The 14,522-nt window shown below is 33.9% G+C and overlaps 1 protein-coding gene across 23 annotated transcripts in view; it reads right to left on the reverse strand.

The window, feature by feature from the left end:
• The window catches only part of LOC109071322 (pleckstrin homology-like domain family B member 1), a 71,460-nt gene that overhangs the window by 42,349 nt on the left and 14,589 nt on the right, over positions 1–14,522 (reverse strand). For 22 of the 23 annotated variants that reach the window (XM_042739345.1, XM_042739348.1, XM_042739349.1 and 19 more), the window contains exons 2-4: positions 12,844–12,942; positions 8,778–8,901; positions 7,205–7,375 (exon numbers count right to left, since the gene is read on the reverse strand). In XM_042739345.1, coding sequence (XP_042595279.1) covers positions 7,205–7,375; positions 8,778–8,901; positions 12,844–12,942 — 394 coding nt within the window. Of the gene's footprint in view, positions 1–6,248; positions 7,160–7,204; positions 7,376–8,777; positions 8,902–12,843; positions 12,943–14,522 lie in introns of those variants that run through there. The other variant, XM_042739360.1, reaches the window with a different exon arrangement.

Below are 14,522 nucleotides of genomic sequence, written 5' to 3' on the forward strand. Positions count from 1 at the left end.
TCTGAGCAATGCAATTGTCTTAATTCATTATCTTTGCTTATGCAGAAAGAGATTAAATGAATAGAATATTGAATTAAGTTGTGGTTTTCTTATTTGGCATTTATCACTTGTGAATGCTGTTTTGTCTTGGCTTTAATTGAGAGGCATATACAAAAAATGCTTTATTGTCACTAATGGAAAATTTACTTAATCTATAAATTTGTTTATTATAATATATAAAGCATTCATAAAGGAAAAACCACTTATGTATACAATTACATTGTAATCTAATACGAAATAAAGTGAAAAACAGATTTTTAAATCCTGCTATACTTCGCTATCGCTACCATATCAGCCAATATTAGTGATTTAAAATAATAATAATAATAATAATAATAATAATAATAAAAATTCTATGACATTCTAATCTTAATCCCCATTACACAAAACAATGCAAAAAAAATTAAACTGGCCAATCACCGTATTTATTCAAGATAGGTAAAGGTCTCATGGAAACCTTTCCAGCCGGAGCAGATGTGTGATGAATGCAGAGTGCCAGATGCCCTTTTGTTCCAGGCAGAACATTTGATTACCCCTCAGGTTCTGACAAGGCAAGGTACGATTAGAGCACACAAAGAAAACTAAGATCCTCTGTAGTAAACTAAATCGTGTGCTTAAGTGGTATTCTCACATAGATGTGTTTTCTTTCATGTTGTTACTGAATAGAAGGATGAGGATTGTTAACTGATGGTGGTTGTTGTCATAAAAAGACTCTTCTAGGATTGTTCAAGTCTTGGCATGCTCTGCTTGCACATTCAAAGACAAGCAGGCGATACGAAACAAGCAAATGAAAATACACAAAGCATGTGTTGAACAGAAAGTTATAGTAGTGTTTTAATTAACAGACTTGTTTACATGCTTGCTCATAAAATGTTTTATTTGAAATAACAGTATATTGAGGTCTTTGGTGCAAGCCACATCAGTGAGACGTCCTGTGTTTTTGCCTTTGTCGAAATCATATTTGAATGTTTTTACAGACAATAACTGTAGCATTTGCTGCATCAGCACGATCCACCGACCAGCTCAAACATTATTGACAAGCAGCACCAAATAACAAACTCACATGCCACAGTAGCTTCACTGCTTTCCTATTTTGCGCTACATGCATTGTGCTCAAATTAGTCATTGTACAAATGTGCCATTAAAAATGACGCACAGCAGCTAAATGAGTAATGTGGTACATAAGTGCTTGTGATGGCAAGCAAGCTTGTGCAATTCATCTGCACAGCTGTAAGAGAAAATCTGAAGAGAAATCTATCTATCTATCTATCTATCTATCTATCTATCTATCTATCTATCTATCTATCTATCTATCTATCTATCTATCTATCTATCTATCTATCATTATATAGCACAGGACAGGAGAGTCCACCATGTGGAAACCAGCCGAAAACAACAGTGTGCAGACCTCAAATGAGCTCCAGACTGCAAGTCGATCAATACACAGCAGGAAAAGACCTTAGCATCTTTACCCTTAAGAGATAAGAGGGAACTGTTTGAACCATCATTACCAGTAAGGCATATTTCAGCTGACTTAATGTATATCAGCTGCTTTATGTCATTACAAAGAGCAAGGTTCAAACCAGAAATGGCTGAATACTATTGTAAGCTTTTTTCATTGCATGATTTCACAGAAACACTTAGTTCCTATTATACTGATAACAGTGGGATATCAAATGTAATGTCTTTGTTTATGTGTGGCAAGAAGTGTGTTTAATAGTCTTGGCATTCAGGAAATAATTGATAGACTATTACCAACAGTGAAACAAGAAGTAAGAATTTCCCATGTTGTCAAACTAAGTACAGTAATATTACAGAAGTTAATACGATACACACTGAATGTCTCATGAAGAAGAAAAATAGCTTGCAGTTAACAACCAACTTGCATTTTAGCACTTTAGGTGTCAGTAAAAATCCATTAGATTTCCTCAGATTGGCCACTACAGCGCCACAAAGGTTGATGGATTTACCCACAATGCTAAGTGAAGAGTCTGGAAGTAGATTTATGAAGTGCAGCGATAGAGGGTAATCTAGCACATCAGACAACACTACAGCACACAAGGGAAAATACATGAGCCAAGAATTACACCTGCTGAGGAGGGGATCTATCTATCGATCTACACTCCTGCTGCCAGCAGCTACTGAGTGCCACCCATTTACAATATTCAAAGAAACCTATATTGTACTTGAAAGGAGTGTTCATGGACGTCAAGCACACAAACCGCCCACAGTCAGAGATGATTCTGTTCTGAGGGGGGCACTGAGTTTGGAAATGTAATAGTGGGAAAATCCAAAGATAAACATGGATGGTGTTTCCCCTGATATCTGTTAATAGACAGCCCCTCTCTCTCTCTCTCTCTGCCAGTCATTATGGATAATTTTAACACAAATACTTTTGGTGGGAGATAAGAAGTTGTTATGAGTTTCTATATACATGCTGCCCAATGCCACAGGTATGGATGTGCTATCATGGTGCTTTCAGTCAAGTCCTTTTAACCCATTTATAAACAGAAGTGTATAGACTAAGTTAGTACAAACACTTTGTTAGTGTACTTAAATACAGTAGCCTACATCTATACCTTACTCAAGTATAAATATGTTGTTGACTTTTACATGAATACATAAAAAAAAAGATACTTTTAGTTAAAAATCATGAACTGCCAAAACTTAATTTATCCTAGTAAATATCCTTATTTCAACACCACTGCTGTGCATCTGCAGCCACTTTGTATTACCACAGAAATATTGCTAAAAACAAAGTATAAAGCATACCGATGACTAATTTTTAAATTTCTGTGGAAATAAGACACATTTTCCAGAACGGTGTGGAATGCTCTGAAGAGCAGAACCACTAAGTAACCTCTCCTTGTCATAGATGTCATCCTCAGCATAGCATGACTAAGAGCTATTTTGTAATCAAATGCATGAGGCCATTTGCAAGAAGACAGGCCTCACTGCTGAATGACAAAGAGTGGGGAGAGGCGCATGAATCTGGAAAGCACAGCAGGAGAGTGGCTGTTCCCCATGCACGGCCCGTCTCCCTGACATTAATCAGAGAGATTGATTCCCCACCACTCTCAGATGAAGTGTTCCTCTACAACAGCCATAGCTGCACTCTGAGAAGCCAAATTCATTAAAGAAAGTGCAGGTGTATCCATGCCAAAATCACCTGAGAAGTAATAAAGGACATAGCAGTGGACGTTATTTTGTTTTGTTTTTTTAGAATAAAGCTTTTTCTTTACTAAAGCTTATTATTCCATCATCTTATTTAACTTTCTATAAGTTAAAATATTTTTTGCATTTATACTATACTGTTAATTTTGTATTTATTTAATGCATCTAAATACATTAAAATCTAAATATTATTATTTTATTTACGATATATTATCTATATGTACAATCTATTATTTATATATAACATCATTATAATTATTTATAACTATATGCAATACAATGCAATTAAGTAATATTGTTATTAGATCATTAATTATAAATAAAAATATAATATTAAATTTAATTGCATTCTCCCTTTTTTCAATATTGTATTTATCATACTGTATATAATGTATCTAAATACATTATATAAAATAAACGTGGGGTATATAATATTACAATGAAATGTATTAAAATTATGCATTTAAATATAATATACGTGTATTATTTAAATACATTATTATATATTATTTCCAATACATTACTTATATGTTTTTATAATAATATATAAAATAATTAAATAATAGTATTGTTATTATTTAATTTATTATAAATAAATTATATATAATATAATATGTAATATTACATGAAATTGATTTTTTTCACAATATTGCATTTATTATATATAATGTATATAAATGCATTATATACACTATATCATATTGCATACAATGTATTTAAATAATATATTTAAATATTATAAATGTATACTATTTAAAGACATTATTAAACTATTTACAATATGTTATTTATGTATGGCATATGATATATAATTTGTTATTTAATTAATGTTTTTGTTATCATTTTACAAAATAAATTACATTTAATTGTATTTTTTCATGTTTGTAATTGTGTTCTCTGAGAAACCAAATATAAATAATGTTCTGTATTTTTATAGACATATATATATATGTCTATATATATGTCTATATATATATATATATATATATATATATATATATATATATATATATATATATATATATATATATATATATATATATATATGTCTATAAAAATACAGAACATTATTTATAACATTATATATATATACATATATATATACACACACACAGTGTATGTATATATATATATATATATATATATATATATATATATATATATATATATGTATATATATATACAGTATATATATTATAAAGCATCAGTCTTTACCATTCAATGTTACGTGTGTTTTATGAGCCAGAAAAACACTCAGAACCCATAAAGAACATGAGGCTTAATGAAAAGTACCAGCTTTCTAAAACATTTTAAAATGCCTGTTCTCTTCTTTTTCTAACACATGAAACCAGGACAAAAACAGATGACCTTTCTGTAGCACCAAACCAGTGGTGCATCACAGATATAGTGTGAAGAGTTCAAATTTCTTCTAAAAGAGACACCAGTGACTAAAATATCTTTGTGCAACCAGTTCTTCATCCTGACTTGTTATATCACAGGGATGAAAAGGGTTGCATATAAAGTTTGGTCGTTTTTGACAGAACTATTCACTCTATTCACTTTCCAAAACCACAGAAAATAGAGCAGTTAAAGATCTGCCTCACGCATTTTCAGTAAAAATAAGAGTGCTGGATCTGTGTCAAACCCATTGCATAAATTATTGCAATAAAGTTTAGATCTCAGTAAAGCTGGCAGGACATAGAATGTGGTGAGTCACGGGTCTCAAACAGTTGCAACAGAAAGCACAGCGATGTGAACAGTAGACAGAAGACATCAAGACAGAGATGCCAAAAAGAACGCACAACGGTTGCCACGGTACTCAGTTTTACTGTGCCTGGAAAGGTCAAAAACCTAAGCAAACCAGTATTTCATTCTAACCTTTACCCAATTCCACACATTCCAGAAAGCATGTGGCTCACAGCCATAAGTGATGCAGCTTATGTGTGCAGAAAATAAAATGATTTATATCAAGTGAAGGCTGTGAAAATGCATTGTAATGGATCATTCTGGATTCTGCATGCAAAATGTGCATGCCTTGGACAAGACATGGACAAACCTCTCTTGAGCAGATGGTTTTACATTTAGCTCAAACATGACTCAAGCAATGAAGGTTAAGTGAACATGGTGACGGACAGGATACTTAAAGCAGAATAACAAGGAACAATCCCCTTATCTTTCCCTGAACTCTTCCAGCAGGGTTGCCAATATACGTTGAGGGCAAATAAAAGCATGCGTGGATAGTCAGACTGAGCAAACAGCGTGTGTAGAATGAGGAAGAGCTGCATAGAAACAGGATTAGCAGCACTCTTGGGTCACACTCACCAGGAATAGAAGTGTAACACTATACACACACTCATGCCCCTGCCAACATGCAAGAGAAAACCTCTCTGCAAGATCTGCACCGGTTTATTGTGGGTTATGCACCCTGTGTATACACATATTGTGATGATATTTTATTTATACTTACCTTGCTCCTATCATTCATGTGTAACTGGTTTGTTTTAGGATTTCTTTTAAGTCTCACATGCTCTCTAGGCTGCATTCATTTGATTAAAATTGCTGTAAAACAGTAATATTATCACAATTTCAAATAACTGTTTTCTATCTGAATATATTTTACAATTGTAATTATTCCTGTGATGCAAGGCTGACTTTTTTCCCATCTTCAGTGTCACATGATCTTTTAGAATTCATTTTAATATGCGGATTTGATTTTCTTTTTTTAAATAATGTTGAAAATAGTTGTGCTGCATAATGTTTCTGATAAAGCAGTGATTTTACAACATTCGTTGATGAATAGAAAGTATATTTTTAAATAGAAATCTTTTATTACATTATAAATGTCTTTACCGCAACTTTTAATCAGTTTAATGCATCCTCGCTGAAAAAAAGGTATACATTTCTTTCAAAAACTATAACATGGTAATACTACAGTAAAGTGAACTTTCTTAACAGAGAGCTTGTGTCTGTTGTTTTAAAATATCTTTTTTGAATATTCACACCAAAACAAATGTATTAGGTCCTCATACACTTACTTTTAAATCCAAATGATCAACTTCCCATTCCATCTGTAGGCAACATCCTATCTGTCCCTTTAAATGGGAAAGCACATGGTTTTATTCTACAGCTGTAGCATGCAGAGACTGACTTGCTTTGTCGTACTAAATCCTTTGTTCATAGAGTATCCATCAGCTATTCCGCATGCTTTAATGGATTTCTTTATCGTTAACTTGAAATAGGTGTCCACCGTACGCAGTCGTAGTGAGGAGGCTCCCACAATAAACCATATATCTCCAGTCACAGAAATATAATCCTATCCAGCGAATGGATACCCAGAGGTGCTGTATTGTATCCAAGCACTTCTGAAGTCATTGAACCCCTGCACGCTCTCGTAGTGATGGGTGGTAAAGTTGAACAGCTGTCTCTGTCACTGGTGCAACTAATTTCCCTCTCAGATAAGGGATGGGAAAGGAGGAGGTGTAATTGCTCACCCCTGAGTCAGAGCCTCCAATCTCTGCAGGTTGTGGTGGGGGGGGGGTGGTCTGTTCTGTTTCAGTTTTTGCAGTTAACATTCTTTCCACAGGTTCCTGCTCTTTTATGACTCTACACATAGGCTATAAGATAATAAAAATCATGGGTTGGGCTAAATGAGGCTCTTAATCTGAACATCAAACTGAATATTTCAGAGCAAACGTATCGAACAATAGTGAAACACTAGAAGCTGGCACAATGAAGATTACCCAAAACACACCCCTCCCCCCAACCAGTTTAGTCAAATTGTTCCCTCAGACAAAAGACACAGAGGACAGGCGGACTTGCTTTCTGTTTGGGTGCATTTATTCCCCTTCATAAGAGATTTTACACTTAAGAATCATGTTTGAATTTTAATAAGGCTGATGCTGCAGAAAACAATGACTGAACGTCTTGGCTGTATTTAATTTGGATGACGATCTGAAGGATTGGACTTTTGTAAATGAATGTGGTTATTTACCTTGAGACAGACGCACAGGTTTGGTGACCGGTAGCCCATCCATGCTACACTGGTTTCCACAGGGGTGCAGCATGATGAGTCCTGCCTTGTTTTCAATGAAGCAGTGCTGAGCGGCGATCCCTGGGCCCTGGATGTTGATGTCCATGGCTCCGTGACCCAGAGTGGTCTTACCTAAAACAAACAACCCCCACAGGATGTTGATTTCAAAGATTGTTTGCTCTAAGACAACATATCCTAAGGTTCTGGTTGCAAAAGTACTCAGGTGAAGTTAGCAACCAATGAAAAGCCAGACAGTTTTGTCTGTTTTTTACTTTTACATTCATTACTGTTCAAAGGATTTTTAATGTTTTTGAAAGAATTCTCTTATAAAATACAGTAAAATCAGTAATACTAATTAAAATGTAATGTAATTTAATTTAATTTCAATGTAATTTTCAGCAGCCTTTATTGTTATTCATTAAAGATATTTTAAAGCAACAGATTTTTTCTCAGACACAAGCTTTCTGTTATGAAAGTTCATTTTGCTGTAGTATTACCATGTTATAGTTTTTGAAAGAAATGTATATCTTTTTTTCAGCAAGGATGCATTAAATTGATTAAAAGTTGCTGTAAAGACATTTCAGTCACTTTACATTAGGCATAAACTATATCATTTGATGATGGACAAAATTACAACAACAACAAACACTACAGCTAAAATAAAATAAAATAAAATAAAATAAAATAAAATAAAATAAAATAAAATAAAATAAAATAAAATAAAATAAAATAAAATAAAATAAAATAATTGCATACACTGTTGGACGTCGTAAGTGGAAAGATGTAACATCAATAGATACAATCTTTCAGTGTGTGATGCCTATAATGTTAAATTAAACTGAGCTAATTCAGCGATGTTGGCCTGCTTTATGTCAGTGAGAAGAACTACATTCCTCACCCCGCTTCCCATCTGCCCCCGTCCACCCTCATCTGTTATCAGGCTTGAGATAAAAGCCTATGACCTGAGAGGAATTACACAAGCTAGCATAACAGTTTATAATACTAATACACTACACAGTGACTAATACAAATTAAATAAGCATTCAAAACCTCTTCTCCCGTGCCCTTTTCATAAGGTAATTTCTCAAAGCCTTCATAAAAATTCCATGTGTCTCTGAGGAATTCAGACAAATGGACACTGATAAAACGAGACACTGGTATGAATGGCTGGTCAGTGTCAGAGAAAGTAAGTATAGGTGGAGATTAAGGTGGGTGTGGTTAATAAAGGAAGGGGCTTCTCTACTTAAGAGAGGGTGTTTTTAAAGACCCCATGGTGCTTAAGGCTCCGGGATGCTGGCTTTACAATCCAAGCACAGGGGATTTGACAATCTGTGTATATTGGTATTATATAAAGATTTGTGTTACTTCCCATACAATAGCATTATTGGACCATATTAACAGAAAAGTCCTGTTTTTTCCCCAAAGTTTGTAAAGATGGAGATGTAACACTACAAACCTTTCGAAAAAGTCCACTGAAGTCTACATATAATAATGTAATTAATATAAATATATAATCGTATAATAATAATCTTACCTTCAGGCAGGGGTAAGAGGGTGATGGCTGTACTGAGACGGCCACTTCCTAGACTGACCAAATGCGGGCGCTCTGCTTGGACCTTCAGGGCCTTCCCAGTCTCAATCAAATCCAGTGGAGTGCTCTAAAAAAAGAATAGCATTCACTCAAGAATGAAAAAAAGTCATCATGTTCCCATCCTCACATTTTTTACATCAATATTTACTTTGGCGTCATATGGCGACCTACACCTACTGTTTTTCTAATACTATATATTCGATACTGTTTTTGCACTTTTTTTCCCCCATAGTATATAGGGAAATAGGCATTTTTGAACACAGCATTTCTTTATTGCATGGATCTCAAAAGGAGTTATTTAGAAGAATGTCCAGACTGCACTTTTCCATACAATGAATGTGAATGGAGACCAAAGCGGTCAAGCAAGACTTTTAAAGATTTGGTTTTCATTAAATATTGACTTAAATTTTAGTGACACAACTATGGCCTAAGAGGACATACTTTATCTGGTCCCCATCCTTTTTTATTGTATGGGAGAGAGCAACATGAACGCTTTTCAAAACATCTGCTTTTATGATACACAGAAGAAAGTAAGTCATACAGGTTTGGAATAAATGAGGGTGAGTAAATGATACAGAAACATTTTCAACTTCTATATAATGAGGGGGCCTCAGCAACCCTTCAAGGGGGCCTTAAATGTGACTTAAAATAACTTTGCTTTTGAACATTCTTTTGACATTAAATAAAACTGCACCTACTGTACAGTACATGTCTACTAACTCTCATTAGAGTATTAGTAGACTGTCTGATTAATATCTGCTAACTCTTTATTGTGATGGTCTCCAAACAGACATTCCACTTACTACGTCAACTTATTCTAACCCTAACCCTACCAGTCTACTAATACTCTACCAACACTCTATTAAGAGCTAATAGATATGTAGGTGCAATGTTACTTATAGTCAACAGAATGTGTTAAAAGGACCAAAAAAATAAAGTTTAACCAAGTAATCTGAATGAATGAATGAATAAATAAATAGGTAAAACTTAATGGACATTTTTATAATAAATATATATTTTTCCTAGTTAATCTATTCTAAACTCTAAAATATTTTATTAGGTTGAAATTATGACAAAAAAAATGTTTGAAAAAAAAAATCCCAATCCTTAAAGGGATAGTTCACCCAAAAATTGAAATTCTGTCTATAATTACTAATTTTATTCCAAACTCATAAGACCTTCGTACATCTTCAGAACACAAATTAAGATATTTTTGTGAAATCCGAGAGCTTTCTGACCCTGCATAGACAGCAACGCAACTACCATGTTGAAGTCCCAGAAGTGTAATAAGAACATTAAAATAAGTCCATGTGACATCAGGGGTTCAATCGTAATTTTATGAAGCTACGAGAATACTTTTTATGCATTGTGGCACTGTCATGAATGTATGTTGAAGACTGACATGGAAGAGAAGTCGTAATTTTTGTTTTCTTTTGTACATAAAGTATTCTTGTAGCTTCATAAAATTACGTTTGAACCACTGATGTCACATGGACTATTTTATCGATGTTCTTACTATGTTTCTGGGCCTTGAATGTGTCAGTTGCATTGCTGTCTCTGCAGGGTCCGAAAGCTCTTGGATTTCATCAAAAGTATCTTAATTTGTGTTTTGAAGACGAACGAATATCTTAAGGGTTTGGAATGACATGAGGGTGAGTAATTAATGACAGTTTTCATTTTTGGGTGAACTATCCCTTTAATCATTAAGTCACAAACATCAACAGTAGAAAACTCAGAATATTATTAGGCCTTTCAGTTAAAAAAGGTTGAGAACCACTGCTTTAAATGTCTGTCTGATCTAAGAAGCAAAAGCCATTGTGCTGCTGAAATACATCATAAATATAGTGAGTCAACTCATACGTCAGCTAAAATTGCCCACAATGATTTAATATTTCAAAACAAGAAGTTCCAAAGTAGTGATTCAAGCTGAGCTCTCAGCAGGCGGTTGAGTGCTCATCTTACTATTCTCTTCAACTCTAGTGAGAAGTGCCTTCAGTCACATCTTGAGAGTAGACCTCTGTGAAAACTTAAAGACTCAGCATGGGGGAGGTTGTCATGGCAACAATGTGAAATGGTAATGACTGGGAGGGGAAAGCTGTACCCTGTAATTCCGCTATCATGCAATGACATCATTTTTCAACTAGAAATTAGCTGAATCCATCAGATTATTTTGCTAATTCTGTTCAAGGCACAATCATGATTATATGTAAATGTGCACAGGATTCCATTTTGAACAGGTTTATTGCAATAAAGGCATATTATTTTTAATCGTGCAGCTACCTTCCAGATAATTGCTGTTCACCCACCTTCCCAAACAGCCACTAAAGATATATTATCACCTCAGGGCTGTGGTATACGGTTGGGTTTAGGATAAACACGACTGCTTAAACAAGATTAACAGGAGGCAATTTGTGTAATTGGTTAAAGCAGAGCTTACGGGATGAGTGAGAGATGATCATTGTGTTTTATAAAGAAACCATCAACACATCTGCCATAGATTATCTTCTACTACACTGAGAAATCCACATAGATGTGGCAGCCATGTTGAAGCAGAAGGTGATGATGGTAATGATGCCCCCGAGGGTGTGTTTCATAGTTTGCTTGTCACCTCGTATCATAAACACTCAACCTTGACTGTCAGACAAAAGCTTGCGCACTGAAGCTGCGTTAAACAAAAGTGTTGCTATCAGAACTGGATTACCTCTCTGACTGTCATGCAAAGTGTAAAAAAACAGTAATAAGGGGAAGAAAGAGAAAGTACCTTTCTACCTCTGAGCTTCTACCTCTTTTTTGCTCATATTTTTTTGCTTATTAAATAAAAACTATGAATAGAAAACAAGAAATAATATTATATACTGTATCATGCACACACACACACATCTACAGATATACATACATATATACTGTATATATATATATATATATATATATATATATATATATATATATATATATATATATATATATATATATATATATATATATATACATAGTTTGGGATTTCAAAAGTTTGGGATCAGTTAGATTTTAAATGTTTTTAAAGACACCTCTCTCATGCTCAAGGCTTTATTTATTTGATCAAAAATACAGAAAAAAATGTACATTTACACTTATTCATTTAGCAGACGCTTTGTCCAAAGCAATTTACAACTGGGGAATACATCAAGCGATTCATCTTAAAGACACAGACACAGGAAGTGCTCGTGAAACCAAGTTTCAAGCATTGTTCAAATGAGTACAAGCTAGACAGGGAAAGGTTAAAGAATGACTAAAATGACTAATATATATGAAGTCCTAAAAAAAAATTGTAATATAATAAACAATGTAATATTGTGAAATATTATTGCAATTTAAAATAATGTTGTTTTTTTATTATTATTTCAATATACTTTAAACTACAACTTATTCCTGTGATACAAAGATGACTTTTACACAAGATACTTTTCTTCAGGGTTCTTTGGTGAATAAAATGTTACAAAGAACAGCATTTATTCAAAATACAAATATTTTCCAACAATATATCACATCACCTTTTTTATCAATTTAAAACTTAATTACTGACCCCAAACTTCTGAACAGTAGTGGATATTGTTATCAAAGATTTTAACATTATAAATGTTTTATTGTCACTTTTGAAATAAGTAAAGGCCCACATGCATTTTCTTTTTACAGTTGTATATAATGCACAAATCTGTACATAAGTCTTCAGTTCCGGATGTATACCACATTAGTAGTAGTAGTAGTAGTAGTAGTAGTAATATTACTTACTTATTCCCATGTCAAATATGTATGTGTATATCTATGTATGTACCAAGAGTCCCTGAAAAACCACAACAAATTCCCTGTGTGTTTTCACACACTTGGCGACTAAAAACTCATTCTGATTCTGATCAATGTAATGCTCCCTTGCTTAATAAAAGTATTTTGTATTATTTTCCTATTAAACAACCCAACAAACAACGCTATATACATAAAATGTTGTCACGTAGTAATTAAAGTTTGATCTTACCTGGAGCACTTGATGAGACTGATGTCTACTGGTAAGATTTTGGTTCAAACTATCCATGACCAGCGTGTTTTCACTTACTCTCTCAGGGACATGAGAATCCTGCCAGAGAAGAAAACAAAAACAACCTTATAAATCTTATAAAATTAATAAAGTTTATAATATCCACCAATATGTTTTACTCAGTTTTGTTAGTAAATTCTTATTTATACAACAGCTCAAACATTCTGCAATATAACTTTATTTGTGTTAAATGAAATATGTTCATACAGGTTTGGACCGACTCGAGGTGAGTAAATGACAACAGTTTTTCATTTTGTGGCTGAACTGTCCATTTTAGGGATATTGTACATACTTACATACGTGTATATATTCTCTTTAACTGATATCTTTTCTATTGCAGACAACAACTAAGCCGGTCAAGTGTCTACAGTAAACACAATAGTGCGAGCGGGAGAAATGCAGCCTCCGGCATTCCCCGTCTGCATCCTCAGCTGACTCACTGCCCCGATGAATAGAGTCTGCACTCACACAAATGGCATTTGCAAACAGATAGCATTGATTTACCCTGTCGGCCCAGCTTACACTGACTCTCACCGGTCGTGAGCTGCCTTTTCCTCTGACACACACAGACAGACCTTCCTGCCCTGACATTCCTGTGCTCTTTGAGTTCTACCACAGCACATTGTATACAATCACTCCGATGGCTAACTTTGTACATTAACCTGTTAGCTAGTCACATACAGAATTGTGTCATGCACACGTTCACACTTTATTTTAAGGTCCAATTCACAAACCATTAACAAAAACTTTTGCCTCAATAAAGTCCTATTTGCTGCTGACTGATAGTTAGTAAGGTAGTTGTTAAGTTTATGTATTGGGTAGGATGGCCATGCAGAATACGTGCTTTATAAGTACTAAATAATAGCCAATATGTTAATAATAGGCATAATAAAGCAACTAGTTAAGTGAGAATTGGTGTCTAAACTGTTACCTCTCATAAAATACTCGTTGTTGTTGTTTTGTTTTTTTTTTTAGAATATTAAATGTTATTCTCAATAAGAAAAAGGTTTTTGTTTTTTTAAAGAACTGAAATAATAAAGTTTTTTTTTTTTCTATGGAATCACTGTGAAGGGGCTTTTATTTGTAATTAATTTAGTGGGGTTTATTTTTGACACCAAGGATGTGAGATTATTTGTAATTAATTTAGTGGGGTTTATTTTTGACACCGCATGCGACGCAACACGAAATGACAAATCTCTGACAGTAAACTGCTGTCTCGTTCTATTTATGATGTAGCCTACTGACACAAAGGTCAAATGATTCGCAACGGTCGCTTTGTGTCGTCCAGCATAAACAAGAAGGGGCTTTTATTTGTAATTAATTTAGTGGGGTTTATTTTTGACACCAAGGATGTGAGAAAGAAACAGGCTTGTGGTGAAATGAATTCAATGAAACCCAAACCTATAACTGGATAATCTGAGGTAATTATTTTAATTAGCCTACTTTTTGAGATTCAATGATAGCACCTTTGTTGTGAAATTGGAGAAGAAGGCTGAAGAATTTAAATTTCACACAGATCTAACCTTTTTATACTTTAAACCACTTCACCTGAACAAACTGACCCTTGCATTATTCAAAAACTTGATCTACAAAGTAGCCTAAATTGCCAGCACATTAAA

The sequence above is a fragment of the Cyprinus carpio genome, chromosome B15 (genome assembly GCF_018340385.1).
Source record: "Cyprinus carpio isolate SPL01 chromosome B15, ASM1834038v1, whole genome shotgun sequence".
NCBI lineage: Eukaryota > Metazoa > Chordata > Actinopteri > Cypriniformes > Cyprinidae > Cyprinus > Cyprinus carpio.